Source organism: Tachypleus tridentatus, chromosome 12 (genome assembly GCF_004210375.1).
Source record: "Tachypleus tridentatus isolate NWPU-2018 chromosome 12, ASM421037v1, whole genome shotgun sequence".
Taxonomy (NCBI): Eukaryota; Metazoa; Arthropoda; class Merostomata; order Xiphosura; family Limulidae; genus Tachypleus; species Tachypleus tridentatus.
This window is the reverse complement of record NC_134836.1, coordinates 30,633,973-30,654,825: the sequence shown is the minus strand read 5'-3', so window position 1 is coordinate 30,654,825 and position 20,853 is coordinate 30,633,973. Positions and strand designations below refer to the sequence as shown.

The 20,853-nt window shown below is 31.1% G+C and overlaps 1 protein-coding gene across 8 annotated transcripts in view; it reads left to right on the top strand.

The window, feature by feature from the left end:
- The window catches only part of LOC143235463 (dystrobrevin beta-like), a 73,029-nt gene that overhangs the window by 32,610 nt on the left and 19,566 nt on the right, over nt 1-20,853 (top strand). For 7 of the 8 annotated variants that reach the window (XM_076473663.1, XM_076473662.1, XM_076473661.1 and 4 more), the window contains 7 exons: nt 6,482-6,648; nt 9,049-9,176; nt 11,669-11,761; nt 13,045-13,144; nt 14,526-14,611; nt 14,747-14,951; nt 18,284-18,566. In XM_076473663.1, the coding sequence (XP_076329778.1) occupies nt 6,482-6,648; nt 9,049-9,176; nt 11,669-11,761; nt 13,045-13,144; nt 14,526-14,611; nt 14,747-14,951; nt 18,284-18,566 (1,062 nt within the window). The remainder of the gene's footprint in view (nt 1-6,481; nt 6,649-9,048; nt 9,177-11,668; nt 11,762-13,044; nt 13,145-14,525; nt 14,612-14,746; nt 14,952-18,283; nt 18,567-20,853) is intronic. The other variant, XM_076473658.1, reaches the window with a different exon arrangement.

The window sequence follows — 20,853 nt, the reverse complement described above, 5'->3', positions numbered from 1 at the left end:
CATTCCTGCTCTTACCTTCATTTTGGGCCAGTCTTTCTTTCTCTCATTTCTTGATAAGCAACTGTTCCCACTCCTTTCTCCACTATCCCCTTCTTCTGTTTCTCTTCTTGATGTTCTTTCTGATCTGGACAGACTCTCTTGTCCTGTTCAGACTGCTCAACCTTTCATCACTTTCTTTATCCAGTTATTTTTCCCTTTACTGTTCTTTGGATCTTTCAGACTCATCCTCTACTAGAGGTCTCTATCCTTTTCCTATTATGGCTTGGATCTGCCAGCTCATATGTCATAGGCCTGTTTGGATGTAAATAATTATATAGTTTCTCTCTTGAGTTTCCTCTCCTCCCAATTTCTCTCACCCTTCTCTTTGGATTAACATATGTATTATCCCATACATTTTCATCATTCACTATTTGCATCTTCAAGCTGTTTCATCTTTATTAAGATTTAGCTTTCTGCTCATTACCATTCTTCAATCCATTATTTGTGTTTTGACAAGTGAATGAACATACTTTTTATCTCACACTCACTATAGGATCCCTTTAAATGGCTAATGTAGCCTCCAAAGTGTACTTGCCCAAAATGTCACTTCAAGCAGGGATAATGAAAAGTACTCATAACATCTGCTCTGGATCTGTAAGTGGCCACTGTGAGGTGGAGTGTTCTGAGAGACCACTGTTGTTTTTCTGCTATTTTTTTAACTCATGGTAATTCTGTATAACATCCAAGTTTCATCCAGACTTTACTCATTCTTTGGTCTGTTATGAAAAAGCTAGCACCAGAGTTGTATTTCTGTCCACTTCTCTGACTAGCAACCTGGCATGGCCAGATGGGTTAAAGTGTTTGACTGTGTAATCTGAGGGTTGCTGGTTTGAATCCCCATCACACCAAACATGCTTGCCCTTTCAGCTGTAGGGGCATTATAATGTGACGGTCAATCCCACTATTCGTTGGTAAAAGAGTAGCCCAAGAGTTGGCAGTGGGAAGTGATGACTAGCTGCCTTCCCTCTAGTCTTACACTGCTAAATTAGGGATGGTTAGCATAGATAGCCCTCGAAGTAGCTTTGCGTGAAATTGAAAATAAACCAAATGAAAAACAAACTCTGACTTGTACTTGCAGACTTTTAACTATAGGATTTCATGGTCAGCCATTGCATTGTTGCCAGTAATGAACATTTATGGACAGTGAGACTGATAGGGATCCATACATTTTCTCCAGATCTTTCCTGTGCAAATTCATTGCAATCTAAGTTTAATTTGGACACAACACTAACTCTGTACCATGCTTCTCTATATTTAGTATTTGTCCTTCATATTTCTTATTCCTGCAAGGGCAAGAACTCCGTTTCAGGTGATACGGTAGATGATATAGAGAACCTGTAAGTGTGATGTATTGCTCACAAATTCTACTCCCATAACAGGTGTCCAGTGATGATCAAGTAGTGGTTATATAAGTATCCATACTAAATGTGGTCAATACAATGATTTCCTTTTTCAACTGGTGTGGAACCTTGTAGATCTGATGGTAGAGAGACAGTGCCCTTCTTCCATAGCTGGTTTTGATTAATAGAAACTGATGGTAGAGTATACTCCAAATGACATACAACCTAACTATACTCATTGGATGTCTGGCAGCTTGTTTGTGAGTACTCAAACAGCTATGTACCTATTCTGCTAGCTCTTGTGACACAATTCAGGCTTTTCTTCTGTTTCTATATGCAGGTGTAGAATATACCCTGGATGAGATGTAGCTTCTCACAGTTGTACCCCTATGGATCTCTTGCCATCATTCATTGCACCTCCTTTAGTTGATTTTGAAAGGTGGATTATTGTTGCACCAGTCCTTCCACCACCCTGACATGGAATTTTATCCCTCTGTGTGTTGAGATAAATTATCATATTGGAAGCTAACATTTACTTTAATTGGAAACATTTTTGACAGATACCTTTGTACAAATTTCCACTAATCCAGGCCACTTCCCAATGCCCTTTTTTTTTATTGCCTTGTCAAGGTATGTAAATGTGGAGAGGATTTGTACAAGGAGGTGCATATTCATATTGGTAGAGAGTTAAAGTGCACAACAGGCAATTATGCAATCTCACAAATTTATGTGTTTTCATGCAAATTTTAGATAGGGGTTTTTACAAGGCTGGTATTTTGTGAGTCTATCAAGTAGATGGTATGACTGCAAAAAGAAAACTCTCAGTTTATGAAGGTATCTATTGGAAATAAATGTTCAGTAAATTAAAGAAAATTTTAATTTTAAAACTTTTTCATATGTAGCTCTGTGGGTAACTGAATGTATATTTTACTGTGTAAAACAAATTTAATGTTTCAAAGACAAAGCATAGGATTTTCTAACACTGCAGTTGCTATATTTAAAGAATAGGATGTGAAACAGTTTTACATGCACTTAAGCTTTGGTCCATGAGGTTTTTTGATACTAATATTTAGTAGAACTTTAAAGCTAAGTAACTGCTTATCATTAAATATTGAAAACTTTAAACTAGTGTTAAGACGAACCTGATACTAGGGTTTTGAATAGATCTGAGAGAAGAGATTCCTGATGAAGCAGGTGTATGACATAGAGACTTTGGTTGTTAGTGTGAATGAAACTTAAATAATTAACCCTTTCACAATGGGCTTGGTATAATATACACAAGTTTATCTACACATTTGCACAATGGGCTCAGTATAATATACATGTGTATGTCTGCACATTTGCACTATAACTTTTGATACAGTGTGTATCTTCACAAAATGTGGTAGACTTTTAGTAAAGATTACAAGTATTTTGTACATGAAAGATCAGATTTTTTTAATGAAATACTTTTACTAAAGATTTGCTAATGAAAATTGAGCCTGTTTCATTACTATTTTGAGTGCAAAGTGATTCCATGTTATGATTAAAAAAGCTATTCTTCATCCAAAAAATTGCAGATATTATTTGCGTCATCTCTAAAACCTCCTAAATACATTTCAAATGTTGTTTTCAGTAAGACTTTACATTTTATTTTCTATACCCTAACTATGTGGGATCTTTCACTTAACCAACCTTGTAACTATCATTTAAAAAAAATGAAAATAAATTGTGCTTTCTACCATGCTAGAATGATTAGATATTACAAGATGAAAATACAAATGTTTAGTGTAAGTGGCTTGGGTCTCATAATGCTACTTATGAACATATATATTTATTATTTATTATTATATTGACCTTCTTGTCATGCCTACCTAACATAGCTTACATTGATGCAATACATGTGCACTTAGGTTATGTATCCAGTAATATAAAACTGACCTTTAGTATTCTTCTGTCTTGGCTGTTTTAGTGGACTAGTTTCTTGTAATATACAATCACATTTCAATTATTACACATTTTATATATGCATATAGATTATTACTATTTAGAAATAAATTATTAAACTTATTTTTTAAGATATAGAACAATAAATCAAGAAATAAACCAAACAAATATCTGTTCTTGCCATACTCTTTATACTCAGTTGTTGTTGAACATAAGTTGCTAAGCCTTTTGAAGTTTTACACATAGAGGATATCAAACAAAAAATTATTTTTAGGTTTTTACATATACAGTTGAATAACCAAAAAAATCATAAATAACTACACTGATACCATAGAATTCCACTATAATTTATTAAGTTTAATAACTAAGGTTTTTGATATTTTATGAAAGATAAAAAATTGAGCAGATTAAAGACACTACCTACCTCCTTGAGAACTTGAATCAAAAGAATGTGAAAACCTTTTTAAAGATTAAAATAGTAGGGAAAACAACTCTGGGGATATTCTAAGCTGTTGATTGGTTATTCACATGTTATGTACTGTAGTAAGAGTATATATGGGACTGTTTCAAAAAATGGAAAGAGTTAATAGGGCCACCATGTTTGATTCAGTACATAAGCTGTATCCCAGTGAAATAAAAAGATACGAGGTTCTTATTTTACATTCTAGTCTGTCATTATGAGTAACCTGAATTCCTAATTTGTACAAAATTATAGACTTAGTATTGACATAATTACTGTCTTTCTTAGTGGCTGAAGAAATTATTTTAGAAGAAAGGTAAATTTATTGTTTTCTTCCTTAGAGGTAAGAGGAATTAATTATTTTAGAATTAAGATAAAATCATTTCTAACTGCTTTTGAGATTGAAGAAATTATTTCAAAATTAAGGTATCATTATTACCATCTTCCTTAGTGATTGAAGAAGCTAATTATTTTGGGATTGAGATAATATCATTGCTGTCTTTCTTAGAGGTTTAAGAAATAAATTAATTTAGAATTAAGATAGTGTTATTATTATCCTTTGTGAAAGTTAAAGTCTGTTATTTCTGAATTAAGGTAAAGTGAATACTCATTTCCACAGAGATTGAAAAACTTATTTCAGAGTTAAGGTGCCACAATTATTAGTTTTCTTGTTGAAGATATGAGAATAAAAAAGAGAGATCTTTAGTTTTTCATGCCTGATGAAAAAATGAGAATAAAAAAGAGAGATCTTTAGTTTTTCATGCCTGATGAAAAATTAAGAATAACATTCAAGATAATCAATAGTTATAATTCCTAGAGCAATATCATTCATTTTGTTATTATTATTAAATGTAGCATTTATACTGTCTGTTATCGAAAATACCACTTCTAATGCTGGTTATGATTAAATAGTAGTATGCCATTATATTATTTTACTATTATTAGGCACACACACAGTTTCTAATGTTATAACATTTAAGTAGCAACACATAATTCAACAGTTAACCCTATAGCTACAGGAAGCAGTCAGAGGGCACGTCATTGCATTTGTAGACTTGCATTCAAAATGTTATTGAAATATTACTGTTTTACAAATGTATGGCAATAAGTTTGGTTTTGGCTTGTAGTTTGTAATTCAAATTTTAGTATTATACATAAATTAGCTTTTTAACTTAGAAGTAAATATTATAAAAAGATTTATTAATATCAATTTATGTCATGTGGTATAGTGAATGAAGCTTTGGTTCACATTAGATGTGTTGAAGTCCAGTTACAAACTATAGTTTCTTACAGAATAGGAGGTTAAATTATTCATATTGAAAAACTAGAATATAAGATAAGAATTTCCTATTTTTCTATTTACTGAGATATCACTATATTTAGCAAGTCACACACAGTGGACCCTTTCCATCTCTCATTTTTGGAAATACTTGTTTATGTACATCACTTCATACTGGTAAGGTGAAATGGAAATTGAAAAAAAATTTACATTGAAACACAGTTTAATTAAATAAGGCTGATAAATTACAGTAGAATTCTGTGATAATGGTATAGTAATTTATAATTTTTTGTTATTTCAAAATGCATTTATGAAACATAAAAGAAAATTGTTTTACATCCTCCACATGCATAATTGGACAAGACTTAGCATGCAATGTACAAAAAGTGAATACAAACTTTATAACAATTGTGGGTAGTAGAGATCATTGGTTATCTATATTTCTGTATTTAGTGTCCTATGTTTTCAGAAAAATAACTAAAATTTAAGACTTTGTAAGTAGTAATAATATACACATGTATACATATTTAATGTATTATAACCCAAATGTGATTGCGTTTTACAAAAATTACTGGCCTACTAGAAAACAATTTGTAATGGACGAGTGTTGTAATGGCCAGTTTTATGATATTTGATGTGATAACATGAGCTGCATTTGTATTGTGATTGCAACCTGTGTAATGTTAATCAGACATGGCCATAATAGAGTAAAAATAATAAGTATAAGTAGATGTTACTGGATTTAAGTTTTTCAAAATAAACATTTATGATTTCATGCTATCATTTGTAATCATTCTAAAATGAAAACATAATTTAGATCTATTTTTTAATTTTTATGGTGGTTACGAGATCAAGCAGATTGACTAGATCTCTACAGAGAGATAAGAAATAAAGCTTTCTAAAAACATTTATAAATGTTGTGCTGCATAAAAGTATTTTAAGTCTTAAAATCAAAGTTACTTTGCATGTTGGACAGTCACCTTTGTGAAAAGTAAAATGCGTGAGCAGATTTTCAACTAAAAATCTAATGTTTTATGTATGGATGTCTTGTAATGTTTACTGATAATATACACCATTTTGTGAAGATATGTGAATGTTACATGATGTTATAGCATGACTGCTGTTATGATTACTTTGTTGGTTATGAGCAGTATGGATTCCATGTGGCCTGTAGTCAAAGTGTTAAGATGACATTAACACTATTAAACACAAACTATTAATATTGGTAACATTTTGAAACTGTCGTTGTTAAAGATGGGTAATGCTGGTAACATTATTTTTAAAAAGCACTGGTATTAAATAACTTTTTCAAACTTCCATTACTATTTGTAAGTAATGTTGGTAATAATTCAGTTGAGATAAATGCTGATATTAACTTACAATATTATATTATAAGTTAATATCAGACATAAAAACATTTTAGTTACATTTCCACAGTTCACCATCCTGTTCAATGTGATGGCTGTAACAGAGAATCATTTCTCGGGTTTCGGTATAAGTGTCAACGATGTTACAGTTACCAGCTGTGTCAGGATTGCTTCTGGAGAGGGCGAGTTTCTGGAAGTCACACCAATCAACATGAAATGAAAGAGTACACAACCTATGTAAGTCATTGAAGTTCTTTTTGTTTTGAATGGAGAACTGAGAAAAATATATCTTAATTGGGTATATACAGATAAATGCATATTATGTACTTACTGTATTAGACTGCTATATAAGGACTGTACACTAACTAGCTTTTTATTAGAATCCTCATATGATACTGGGTTGGACCATCTTTTACACAGTTATAATCTGGATGCAATGTTACTTAGTTTTCATGAGAGGTTTAAGAAATCTTGTTGAATTGTAGATCACTTTTCAGGAAGTTTGAATGCTGTTGGTTTACAAAGGTCAATAGAAAATGATCATTTTAACCTTCATTCAAAAGATTCTCAATCAGATTAAGATGTAATTTAATAATCAGAGTTACACTTTGAGATAATAAAGTTTGAATGAGCAATGAAGAAAAATTCATTACAAGCTTAACATAATAATAAATGTAAAAAGTACACGATGATGACAAAACTTTGTTGATATGCTGTGCATTTTGTACTTTGTTATACTTGTATTAAAGTGTTATTCATTAACCATTCAAGATGTTTTCAAACTTTACATTAAGGTGTGGTTTTGTTGGCTTAGGAAATTTACAAAATTAAATAATACCCTCATCAAGCCAAATTAATAAAACTTTGATAAATTGCCATGATATTGTCTTAGAATATCTTTTCTTCATTAGAGTGTAAATATAATTCCTATCAAAAGGATGTTTTTCATGTGTTACACCACCTATAGCAGCTTGTAATGTTGGAATAACATTAGCAGAACAATTGTATCGTATTATTTTCTTCCTGTTTTTACTCGACCATCAGTTCAGAAGAAGGGAAATGCAACTGATCAGACCCCATTACATGTTATTTGACTAAAATGTTTCTCTAAAAGTACTGGTTAATCCTCGCTTTTTTCTTTGTTATCTGAGGTAAGCATATTCTGGAGTCATTGTGAGGTACCACTTGGCATTGTTTTGTAACATTCTTTATAGGGTGCAGGTGAAAATAGTCTAGTCTTACCACTTTACAAACCTGTCCAATCACCTGTTTCTGTGGTTAGTCAGCAGCAGTAGTTGGTAGCTACAATTTTTGTAGTGTCTTTTACAAGACCCAGGTGAAAATAGTGAAATTTGGTCACTCTAGTATTCTGTGTTCTTTTGTCTTGGCAATTGCTGGCTACAGTGGTTCTTAGTAAATAACATTTACATTGATTACTATTGTTGATATATAGACTAGCCAGTATTGGATAAAGTTAGAGAGAGAGTTATTCTTAGCCTTTTTTGAACTAATCATAGCAAAACTACATTCAAAGGGCAAAAGCAATCTTTTGGAATGTCACAAGAGAAGACTATTATGTAATAAATTGAGTTTTTAATAAATCACTGTGTGTTTATATGTGGTCAATTCAGCCAGTGTAGAAGGATATTAGACAAAATTAATTATGTGAGTCCTTTTAAAATGTATGAAATAATTATGCAAGAATGTTTATTATTCACATGTAATAGAATTTGGATGAAATAATTATATCAGGTTGTTAATTACACATACGTAACAGAATTAGATAAAATAGTTATCTCATGGTATTTATAATACATATCTAATAAAACTGGATAAAATAGTAATGCCACTGTTTATTATAGACATGTAATGGAACGAGATAAAATAATTGTCATGGTGTTTATTATACAAATGTAATAGAATAGGATAAAATGCTGTTAGGTTATTTATTATATTTTTGTGTAATAGAATTGGTTAAAATAATTGTGCCAGGGTGTTTATTAAACATTTAATAGTATAGGATAAAGTAATCATGTGAGGGTGTTTATTGTATACATATAACAGAGTAAAATAAAATAAAATAATTGTGTCAGACTTTATCAAATATAAATTTATTACAAAACTTTTCAACTAATTTTCATAGTGTCATTAGATTAGTAAAAAGTATGCTTGTCTCTTGTTGAGCATGTTGTAGGTTATGTGATTTAAATACATACATTGGTCAGTGTGAAGTCCAGCTTATAGTGTAGTATTTTCATGTACATTAATGCATACATACATACATAATTGTTATTTGTTGTAAGTTCTTAGAGAGAAAGAGAAAAGTTACTATCATCCAATTTATGTATACAAAGGAACTTTTTGGTTTTTGTTAGTGCTTATTATTTCTTTAGTTTTTTTATCAACAGAGACTTAGATTATTGATTTGTGTGTGTATGGAAAAATTCCTAATTTTTGCTAAATGAGCTTATTTGGTATAGTTGTTTATTGTGTAAGATAACATCATATTCTCTAATTTCATCTGTAAATAAAATCATATTGGCTCTCTTTTTATGGTAAGGAATTTTATTATTTTACACAATGTGTACTTAGCTTTATAAATTAGTAACAATTAGTACAATTGTAATGTTTTAACAGAAATCCCCCACAAAACAACTGAGTCATTCATTAAGAAAGTCCTTCAGATGTGTGCCAGAAAGACAGGAACACGGAATTCCAAGATTCCCCGATGAGCCAGAGCCTACAATCAATCTCTCACACATTGTGTAAGTATGGAATTAACTGTTTATGAGCATAAACTCAACCATTAACACATGGTATAAAAGCATAGAAAATTTAGTGCTTGAAATATTCTAATTTTTAATTAATTCTACAGTATCTTTTTGAGAGCATTCTTGAATATTCTTGGTTAAAAACATAAAAAAAATGTTTTGTAACTATCTAAATCTTTCTCACATTCTGTAACTGTAGAATGTTTTTTAAGGTTGAATTTATTAGATTAGATGTGTCTAAAGACTCTTATAATGTTGAACAAATAACTGTGGATAATAAGTATTGCAATGTGGCTTTTTTAAAATGTTTGTGTTATAAAGTATTTGTTTCATTAATTAATGATATTGAAGTGTTATGCTTTGCTAGTATTTAGATAAATATGTTTCACATTGTTAACAAGACTTTGATAATTAGTTTAAAAATGTCAAGGGTATATCTGAAATTGTGACTGATATAGAAATCTTTACTTTAGTCTTTCTTGTAATGAATAAACATTCAAGTTAAAGCAAATGTTTATCTATTTTGTGGGCTGAAGTTATTTCCCACATGTATTACCTTGAAACTGTTGAAATACATGTTGACAAAACTGTACATTAACATTGTAAGATTGAAAACACGTAGCTTGTAATAATTCTTGTATTGTTAAACAGTAGTTGTTTATACTGTTTTTTTTAGAAATCCATTTTAATAACACACAAACAATTAACTAAATATTTTTGTTGTTATAATTATAAATATTTTTTGTTTTTATAAATGAAAAATTCATTTTAATGTTATTGGTAGGAAGACTTGTTTAAAGATTACTAAAACCAAGAGTTTCTGTTTAATCTCAAAGCCTTTACTTTGTGTTTACACTTAATGGGGTTACCAACAATAATAAGTAGATTGACACTTGTTATTTCTTGGGTAATAGAGTAGTACTTACTTAATTGTTCTTTTAATGCATTTCAAACCCTTACCTACTAGAATTGAGAAATCCTTAGTTGTAGCTCTTCTTGCAGAATAATAAACCTGTATTTGTATAATGTTTCTTTTAATTTAGTACCCCAAAATAATTTATCTATTACATCATTGAATGTTATGGAATGCAAGTCAAAGTTTTTGATAAAACTGAACAAGAACTCAGATGTGAAAATAGCCACAAGCAAAGTTTAAATACTGTTAGTTAAAGCAGAGAAGTTATCTATGTGGAGGAAAAGTGAATAAATTGGGGTGTGAAGTGATTCATGGTTTTTTGGAAAAGTGGCACGACTTTGAGGAAAGAACAGTTGAAAGTAATGGGAAGTATAGAAAACTCAAGAACAAATCATGAATAAGTGAATTTTGTTTATTTCTTGAAAATGGTTTTGTGTTTATTGATATGTATTTAATGTTGATGGAAATGTGTTTCTGTAAAAAGACATCAGTTAAGTTTTGCAAGGTTTAGAGAATATGGCCAGTATTTCGATGACTCAGATTTGACTTGAATCTTAATTTATTAAATGTTATTATTAAGTTTGTTGTATTCAAACAATGCTGTTAAGTGAAAGAACGTCCTGCTATGGCCAGGTGGTTAAGACGCTCAACTCCTAATCTGAGAGTTGCAGATTTGATTCCCTGTTGCACTAAACATGCTTGCTCTTTCAGCTGTGGGGATATTATAATGCCACGGTCAATCTCGCTATTCATTGGTAAAAGAGTAGTCTAAGAGTTGATGATAGATGGTGATGACTAGCTGCCTTCCCTCTTGTCTTACACTGATAAATTAGGGTTGGCTAGCACATATAGCCCTCATATAGCTTTGAGTGAAACTCAATAAACAAAAACAAGCAAAAGAACTTATTTATCAAAAAGAAATTATATTAATTAGATGTAAGTACATTTTGGCCATGATTGTTGTTAGCAAAGAAAATGCTACATGTTTTAAATTACTTCATTATGAAATGTTATGCCATAGATCAACAATAAATCTTTGTTAGTTTTTAGCATGTTTTTTATGATTCATAATTAAAAGTGGTAACTACTGCACTTAGTAAAAGAAAGTGTCAGAAGAATTATGTTTATAAATATAAATTAGAGTGAGTTGGTTATATCTATAAAATGAAACTTCTTGATCAATTGTTAAGTACATTAAAATTATAAGATGAAAGTATTTTGTTTTCAAAACAATGTCAAAACATTTTGAAATCTCGCAATGTAGAAAAAGAAAAAATACACGATCTTTCTAAAACCTGAAACTAAAAACAGAATGGAGTTTTATCCAAATTCATGTAATATGGTTCAGTATTTTCACTATGGGATGAAAAATAAAATGCCAAGAAATATCAGTGATGCCACCACTGGTCCAGAAAGGGAAATATATGCCCTCATATTTTTGCACATTGTGTACATACACAGTAAACTGCATGTTCTGAAGTCATCCTCTTTGTTTCACATATAAGGTTATAGTGTGAGAATTTTTAAACAAGTCTGATGTGTAACTGACCCTGGATGTTATCCTCTGTAGGCCACCTTCACCAGTACCAAGCCACAATGGTTTATTTGACAGGAATAATTCTTTTGATCTCTCCTCCTTGGATAGTCGATCAGTTAGTAAAAGGTCAGTAATATTTTTGCAACTTTTTGCAAAGTAATGCCACTGAGTTTGTTTATTTTTTAGAATTTAGACTGAAAGTATAATATTTCTTTTTTTTTACTTTGTTTTTAAAAATTAACTAATTGTTTTATTACTAAAGTTAACATTACTGGTGATTATTTGGTGTTTTTGCACAGTAATTCTCTGTATTTTTGAACCTGGAAGAATTTTTATCTAGATATCACAACCAATAAATTATAATTTCTGTGCAACTTCCGCTTTCGTGTAGTGATTTATGTAATGAAGAATTTGGTTCTGTGTCTGTGTCCACGCTCAAAGAAACTGAAATTAATGTTTGTGGTGTGTTGTATTAACCAATACTTAAAATAGGGTAGATTTGAAACGTATATTGAAGTTAGAGGTACAACAAACACAATGGCTGGTAATATGTAAATAAAAACATGTATTAAGTGTTTGAAGCAATTATTATTATTATAATACAGAAATATTTATTAACATATTCAGCACTTGTTATTTTAACATATTGTCCACATATCATAGTGATATATATAAAACTTCTATTAAATATTACTGGTCCACTGCCATTATCTGATGTGAATCTACAACCAAGATAATGCATATCAAAAATGTTTCAGTATACAAACAAGTAGTTAAGAGTGTGTGTATGTTACTATTCTATCCATTGTTATGGTTTTATCCATTCACATGAGTGTTATGTTTGACACGTCACAAGATTAATGTATTCAATTATGTAACTCTAAATAAGAAAAGTAAATAGAAATTGAAACTGTGTAAAGGATTATTCATTTGAAGAGTAATTCAGTATTTAGTGTTATTATTAGTTATTTTTTAACAGAGCAATAACAATTTATAAATTATAGTCATGGAACTGAGTAGCTCAATATATGTATAGATATTATACTTCAACTAATATTTAAAGTGATAAGTATTCCTTGTGAATTAAATTTGGCCTTTTAAACCAATGGTACAATGGTTCAAGACTCCCAAAGATATTATGTATTATGACTGAAAATCTTCACCTAAGTAATACATAGAAAATAAGTAACTTTTAATTTAGGTTAGTTTGTGATCCTTTTGTTGGTACTTAACAGATATTTGGGAATAAATATTTTGTATGTACTGTATCTCCACTCTCCAGAAAATAAAAAAAACAACAACATAATTCAACCTCTGATTTGGGAAGTTCTGTTTTAATTACAATTTTCTAGCCTGTGCATTGTCATACATAAATAAATAACTTTATTTCTGTTTTTATTTTTTATCAGCCCATTACAACAAACACTAAGCCTGGAATCTTCTCGAGTTGATGATGAACATCGACTTATAGCCAGATACACTGCTCGTCTAGCTGGTACCCAGGTTTCTGTAAGTGCTATACATAAAATTTATTATCTAATATTTAAAACCTATTTGGCAGTAAAGTATGAAGCATTTATTAGTGACTAAATGATTTTATAGCTAAGACCTTACCAATCTGAAAACTCCATCCTTTACTTGTATGTTAACTAAATTAATATTTTTACTTGTACTAGTGATAAATACAAAGAGAAGAAGGCAATATTACTCTAGTTAATGAGATTTAACAGTGGTTTTTTTTTCTAATTATGAAAGATTCAACATTTTCTTTTGGAGGACCTTGTGTAAAAACAAACAACCCTCTTTTGTGGTTAGCTTGAATCAGCTAGCCTTGGTAATCTGAAGAATTTAATCCAACTAATCAAAATGTATACAAAAGAGAACATTATCTTTATCTAAATATAGATGCTGGAGGTATACCACACAACATAAAATTTAAAAACTCGAAACAGCTAACTTGCAATTTTTTAATAGGAAATCATCAGTTACTTATCATAACTAAACATGACAGTGAAATACACTGATTAGTAATGTCAAAAAAATATAATCTTGAGCTGATTATACCTATAAGCCTACTCCTTGAATTTTATTTAATATTGGTGTGTATTCTTTTATTAAAATAGCTTCTTTTATGTTTATTAACATCAGATTCTCGACAATTAAATTTAACAATCTTATTTTTACTATGATGTTCTAAATTCATAAAGTGTTTGTAGACGTGATGGAGCATCTCCATGTTCTGCTATTCTGGTACTTAAATTCTTCAATCTGTCCTGTATGGAGAAGATTACAGTTCATACATTCTATGCTATAAACTACTATTTTCTTGACTGTATTCAATTTAATTCTATTTTTTTAAAATTTTATTCATTTTTTATTTTTTGTGTATGAAATAAATTTGCTTAAAATTGGAAATTTCTATTTTTTACTATTTTTTCCACAGTCTTTTTACTGTATTTCATAAGCCAGTTACATGCAGTAAAAAAAACTGCATTGACATTAAACCAAATCTTCTGAATGAATTTTTCTTTTTTCTGTGAACCTATCAGTTCTTAAGTATTTTCTAACTGCACTAATGGATGATCAATCTTTTTCACCAATACATTTTTTAGATAATGTACTTCATTATCCAGTTGTTTTCTGAATTTTTAAAACCTTAACAATTATCTAACTGCACAATCTGTTCAGGTAACAACTTTCTTGGCATTAATTATAGAATTGGTAAAACCTTAGACATTTTTGGTTAGTTAATTGTTTTATTAAAAATAATTCTACTCAGTAGTTAATAAGCATGTATAAACCTAATCCTTTATGTCACCTGTATTTAACTTGAACAGTATTATTCCCCTTTCTTGGTAAACTTATGTTGGCTGTCTTTTTTTTTTTTCAGCAGACAAGAAGTCCTTCAGACCTGACTCTTAATGCGGATACCTTGAAACAACGGGAACTGATTGCACAGTTAGAAGTTAAAAACAGGTAGAGAGTTATTTACAAAAATTTTATGTGATTAGTATGTAGTGGATGGTTACGAGAGCTTCTTTTGTTGTATTGTTTGACATTTAAAGAATTTTTTTTGAATAGCAGAATTGTATGAGTGGTACTTTTTAACAGAGAAATAATGCGAGAAATCATGAGGTTAAGAAAGCAACAGGAGCAAGAAGATGCAGCTCTTAAATCAGATCAAAACCCCACTTTATTGGCCGAACTACGAGCACTGAGGCAGCGTAAGGCAGAGCTGGAGACTCATTTATCTAGCCTGCAGGAGAGTCGTCGTGACTTGATGGTGCAGTTAGAGGGGCTCATGAAGTTATTAAAGGTTAGTTACTTTTCTGTTAGTTACTCAGTAATCAGCACACTGGGCTTCCACTAGAAAAATAACTCTTAGCCAAAATTTTAGGCTGCCAAAAACTGTGTGGTACGTGACTTTTAATATGCATCAATTCCATCCAGTAGAAAATAGTTGTAATTATCTGAAAATCTACAAGACATTAAGTTTTGTACTATTTTTTTATTCCCCAGCAATCTTCCCCACCAAAAAAAAACAAAACAAACAAAATAAACATGGTAAAGAGGAAAATAAAGAGATACATTTCTCAAAATAACACAGAAACAAAAAAAAATGACTTAAAACTGGAATACAGTAGCATGACTAGTAAGTAGATAAATCCAATGGCAGCTCTTCAGCCAAATCATTCTCAACAGAAGATGTGGTAGAAGTTGACACCTGAGGTTCCGAAGCACATTTCTTCAACAGGGAATCTGTCTCACAAAGACAGATCACGTCTGTCTTTGTGAGTGATCCAGTATCTGAATGCAGAGTCGAAGTTAAAATGATCTAAAGGTTTGGACTCCATTGATAAGTTAAGTAACATTTCTGTCTTGGCCACAGACAGACTGCTCCTGGCATCTGTTTTGATGCTGTTGTACCTGCTAATTTCCTGCTCACAGTCAACAGATGTAGCTGGAATTATTAATCCAATTGCTGCAAGCTGAGAGAGATTTGGAAAAGTTTGACGGGTCTGGTGGATGTATTTCTTGTAGAAGCTCTTCATGTTTCTGTTTTTGTGAGCATCATATTTCATTGTGTTCCTTAGTAGCAGCCATTCAGTGAGTGCTTCATCCTCATCAGGTACTGCTCTGCTGTGACATGGGCTAAATATTGAAAAAAATGGCATGATGTTAGTGTCTGGGAATGCTACTTGTAGTCTTGTGACCACCTCTTCAACAAATGACTCAGCAGCTGATCTGTACTTTTCACGTTGTTTATCAATATCTTTGTCATGGCCTCCGTAAGAAGTGTAACCACTGGCATCAGGAGCTTGTGGGAGTTCCTTCAGTGCAGTCTGTGTGTAAGGACCAGGGATGTGTACCAGCGACTGAATTGACAGAAGTGACCCATCAATAATTGCTTTAGCCTGATCATAAGATAAATCAGCTCTCTGTAGAGATCTTGACAAAAGTCCAAGAATGCCAACAACGTCAGCCAAACAATTTGTCATCATGACAAAGCTGTAAAATGATGTTTGCTGGACTAGACCATGTAGCAAGGCTTGAGTATCACGTTCCATTGCTACAGCCTGCAGGCAGCTTATCACAGATTCAATACAGTTGTCTAGTGCTTGGACAGAATCATTAAAAGAGAGCCATCATGTGAAGAACCTTTGCTTGATTTTGTTGCTTTTCTCTCCATGCAATGCTTTGCTCTCTTCCAGAACCTGACACAATTTGGCACACAATCTGTGTCTGAGTGCCACCTTTACACCCCACATACACATTCACAGCAGCAGTTGACATGTACTTCTTCAAAACTTGTGATGTTACTGCACTGCGATGATCTTCTGACCGTGCATGCTTCACCAAATCTTCTTTTTTAGGCTTAGTAGCATAAATATGTATCTTGTTGTCCCTGCATAATTTGCAATGAAATGTATTTTGTTGGGAAACATGTTCCAGCCAAGGAAACTGTGAAAATCAAGTTTCTTTAACAACTCTGTGAAAATCGTGGGTGTATATTTTTTTCACACCGACAGTCTGATCACTGTTGTAAGCTTCAGTTTCTTCAGAGCTGTCTTTTCTTTTGGAAGTGAATTTCCCACCATCAGTTGATGTTGTTGCTTCGACCTTCTTTTGAAAAAAACTTTATATCTAACTGTTTAGATGTATTTTTATCTGATCTAGGAGTTGTCATGATCTCAATTCAAACACGTCAAACGAAACTTGGGATTTCCGCTTTGATACAGACCATATGTTGGTTTGACGAAAGTCAGGTTTTGTCTGATTACTGTTTGTGTACCACGGGCAGAATCAAACATGTAGCATAACAAATGAAAATAAAAGAAATCATTAGTACAGCTGAGTAATTTTTTTTAATTTAATTTGTTAGTTGTCATATCCCTGAAATCATAAAAATACATATAAAGAAAATATAAATTATTGTCAGTGGTAGTTTTTAAAGACGTTTCTTGTTTCTTCAACTCGCTGGGGGGTGCCTCTGGTCATTTGTCATCATTAATGGCGTGGATGGCAATAAAAACCATGAAAGCTGTTCAAGACCAGAAAATTATCTTTTGTCAGTGTGGCAAAACCAGGACTAGATATTTTAGCCACAGGCTGTTTCTTTTAGCCAATGGTGATGTGGATAATGGCTAGCAGAAGCTCAGGCACAGATCAATATATACATATATTTTTTTTATCAAGATAATGTACAATAAACTCCATTAATAGTGTATGCTTGTAAACATATGATGTAAAAGGTTTCAAACCCTTAGTTGTTTCATCATCCCTTATGCTTACACAACATTGGTTAACAAATATTTTAAGTCTGAGACTTGAATTTTTTTGTGACTCAGTAAAACTTCCACATATTTGTTAGAAACTCTTCATCTTTGTTTAAGGTCTATAAATGATGGAATAAATTGAGCAGTAAAAGTGAAAATATGCTCATGCTTCTTTTTGCATTCTATTGAGAAATGCTAGTGTTAGTGGGGTTTCATACAAATGATATGTTGGAATTTGTTTAGTTAGAACACCTGCTCACTTCAGGAAATGGTGTTAGCAGATTTAAATATATTTAATTTGAATAGTATTTTATTTTCAGATTTTTTCAGACATCTAAACAGTGCAAACTCTTGTGTGTTGCATTTGTTTGCACAAATCAGTTTTGCATATAAGTATTCATTGGCATTTCCTTTACAATCTGTTGTTAGCCACTTGTTACAAGTTATCTGAAGACACTTTAATAGAAACTAACTGTTACTAAAATTATTTATTATGTTGACTTGATTTAGCCTCTGCATGCATTTTTGTTTGGCTGTGGTATCTATATAGTTGGATCATGCATTCCTTGCCATAATTCTTTTAGGACAGTTTTAGGTAGAATAAAGGTTATGGTTACTCCTATAAAATGTGTTGTTGAACTTTGAACTTCATTTTAAATGATTGAATAGCAATTCTGGGTTTTATCTTGTTACTTTAATGTGTTTTTTGTGATTTTTTCAAGTTGTGTCCAGTGTTTTTTGATTTTTCAAGTTGTGTATTTTGTGGAACTTTCAGAACTTAAAGCTCTCTGTACATTATACTTACATTTTTTTATGGAGCAATTTAGCATAATATTGTTTATTGCCATCATTTGCTGGTATTTTTTTTTAGAACCATCAGTCTTCTCCACGATCCACTCCAAACAGCTCTCCCCATTCTGGCACTTCGAAATCCCCTCCACAATCGACTGTTTACCCATTATCTTCATCTCGCAGTGCCCCTACTACCCCAGGTAGTGGAGCCCCTACTACAGACAGCCTTACTGGTGTTGGAGGAGATGTACGGTTAGCATTTGGTCAAACAGGAAGTTCTCGATGTCTTCCAAATGATCTCTTGGTGGCAGCTGACTCAGTGACAAATGCCATGTCTTCTCTGGTAAAGGAACTAAATTCTGGTAGGGCATTCTTTACAACTAAGTTATTTATTATATATTGTGTTTTTAAAGAATCAGCAGTTAAGTCTTTAACAACCATTTGTTAAAGGTATTGTTAGTTTCACCTATAGTGATGTATGTAACAAATGTTACATGGCATGTCTTATTTGTTTGAAAATATATATAGACAGATCTCATCTCTTTCACCCTGTCTAACCCTTTATTACACATAAGAGTTTTAATGTTTTACATTTAATATTTTATTAAAGTACTTCTTTTATGTTAAACCAATTAGTATAGCAAAAATTTTAGCTAACAATCCATGTTTTAATGGTATATAAGTTTTATGTTTTTTATTTTATTAGCTAATATTTTAAAAAATCCTGAATTTCCCCATGTGAGAAATGAGACATATTTTCTCTAGGCATCTTTTGTCTTCTCTATTTTTTTCACTGCCTATTGGAAGAGTAAGAAAATAAATGTAAATTACTTAATATAAAATCATCATTGCTCAATCAAACCGTAATGTTTATTACTCAATTTTGTTTGGTTACAGAGCTATCAATAGGAAATCAGACCTTTCCTGCCCCACTCACCTGTTGCACTGTCTCTTTTAGGATATGTTAACAGTTTTCTATTAGCTTAAGTATATAACTAATAGAAAGTCAAGGTTTTCATCTATCAAACATTTTACTGAACAAAATGTACAAGCAACAATCCAATGAGAAACTTAACAACTAGCTTGGATAAATTTGTAACAGCACTTGTCACATACTTGTATAGCCTGGATAACTATAATAGAGGAAATTGTTAACTTTTTCTGTATTATCAGTCTATGTTCTTTGGGACATTATTTAACTAAATAAAAATTATTTATTGCACTATTTGCCTTTATCAAAAAAGTAGGGTTAACTGTCACTGACACTCAATGGCAATAAAAAAGAGATTGTGTGAGTATTTTATTCTGTGTTTTTACATGTTCATTCTTTATATATTATTATAAAAGTAACTGAAATGTAAAAACGAGAATCTTTTTAGGTTAGTTATGAGTCGAATAGGTAAAATAAATAATGTTAATAACATTATAAAAAATATTTGACAAAACAAGTGCATGAGCAACACATGGGAAATATAATTCACCAGCATAGTCATGTGATTTACAACTAACTTATAATGACATGAGTAGTAGTTAGACACAGTTCAATGGACAATAAAACAGTAAAGTGTAACTGTAAAGATATATACTGTTACGAGCTTAGAGCTATGGAGGATAAATGAATGTAGTTTCATGTTACAATTTGAAGTCGTTCTAGAAAGTAAAAAGACTAAGTAAGATTTTTTTTTTTTTTTTGGTGATTAACAGGTTAGTCAAAGTGACCAGCCTTGTATAGAATTATGGTAGAGTTTTACTGAAAACAAAAATTTGAAATGCTTTAGAGGTTTTAAAAATTACACAAAGCAAATTTGAGATTTTTTGGATGATAAAAAATTAATTTTAACATGAAAATTACTTTGTGCATTCTTTGGCTGTGTAAAACAAATACTCAATATATTAATGGACAGATCTTTATTTTAGTCTGTCAAAAATATTTCACTAAAAATATAATTTTTTTTCATGGGACAGTCTTATAATGTCAACTGAAAGACTACCAACTTTTGTGAAAAAAAACAACACATGCATGCACACTATATTGAAAGTTAGAAGTATTAAATCTGCAAATGAATGCAAGGAGGTGATGAGGTTGGTCAAATTGACTGAGCCCATATTGAAAAAGTTAAAATCTAGTTACACAGAATTAACATATTATTTTCAAGTGAATAAAAGTTTTAATAGCCTTTACTGTAAACATAGGTTATTGTAATATGGAGAGATTCTGTCGTTTTAAATGATAGCTCAAGTCTTTACCATTCTACCTTTTGCTTGGAAGAAAAGTTTCTGCTTTTCACATTCAAATTTTGCTTGCTTTTTTATTCCAATTGTGTCATAAATAAGACTTCTATTTAATAGTTTTATATATATATATGTGTGTGCACATGCACATGTGTTTGTATTCTTTGTTAGTACAGTTTCAACTCTTTCACTATAGGCTTGTTCAGTTAAATTTTAAAATTGAACCCAAATTGACCTTTAGGCTTATCCTACTATAACTTCTAGTATGTTTTGTGGAACTTTATGAAGTTTCCAAGCCTTGAGATAGCTTTAAGAGTTGTAATGAAATAAGTTTCATACTTTTTTTCATAATAAAAACTTTATATTTTATCTGTTATTTTTATCTACCGAAGTTTTATTCCAACTTCATAATTGCTA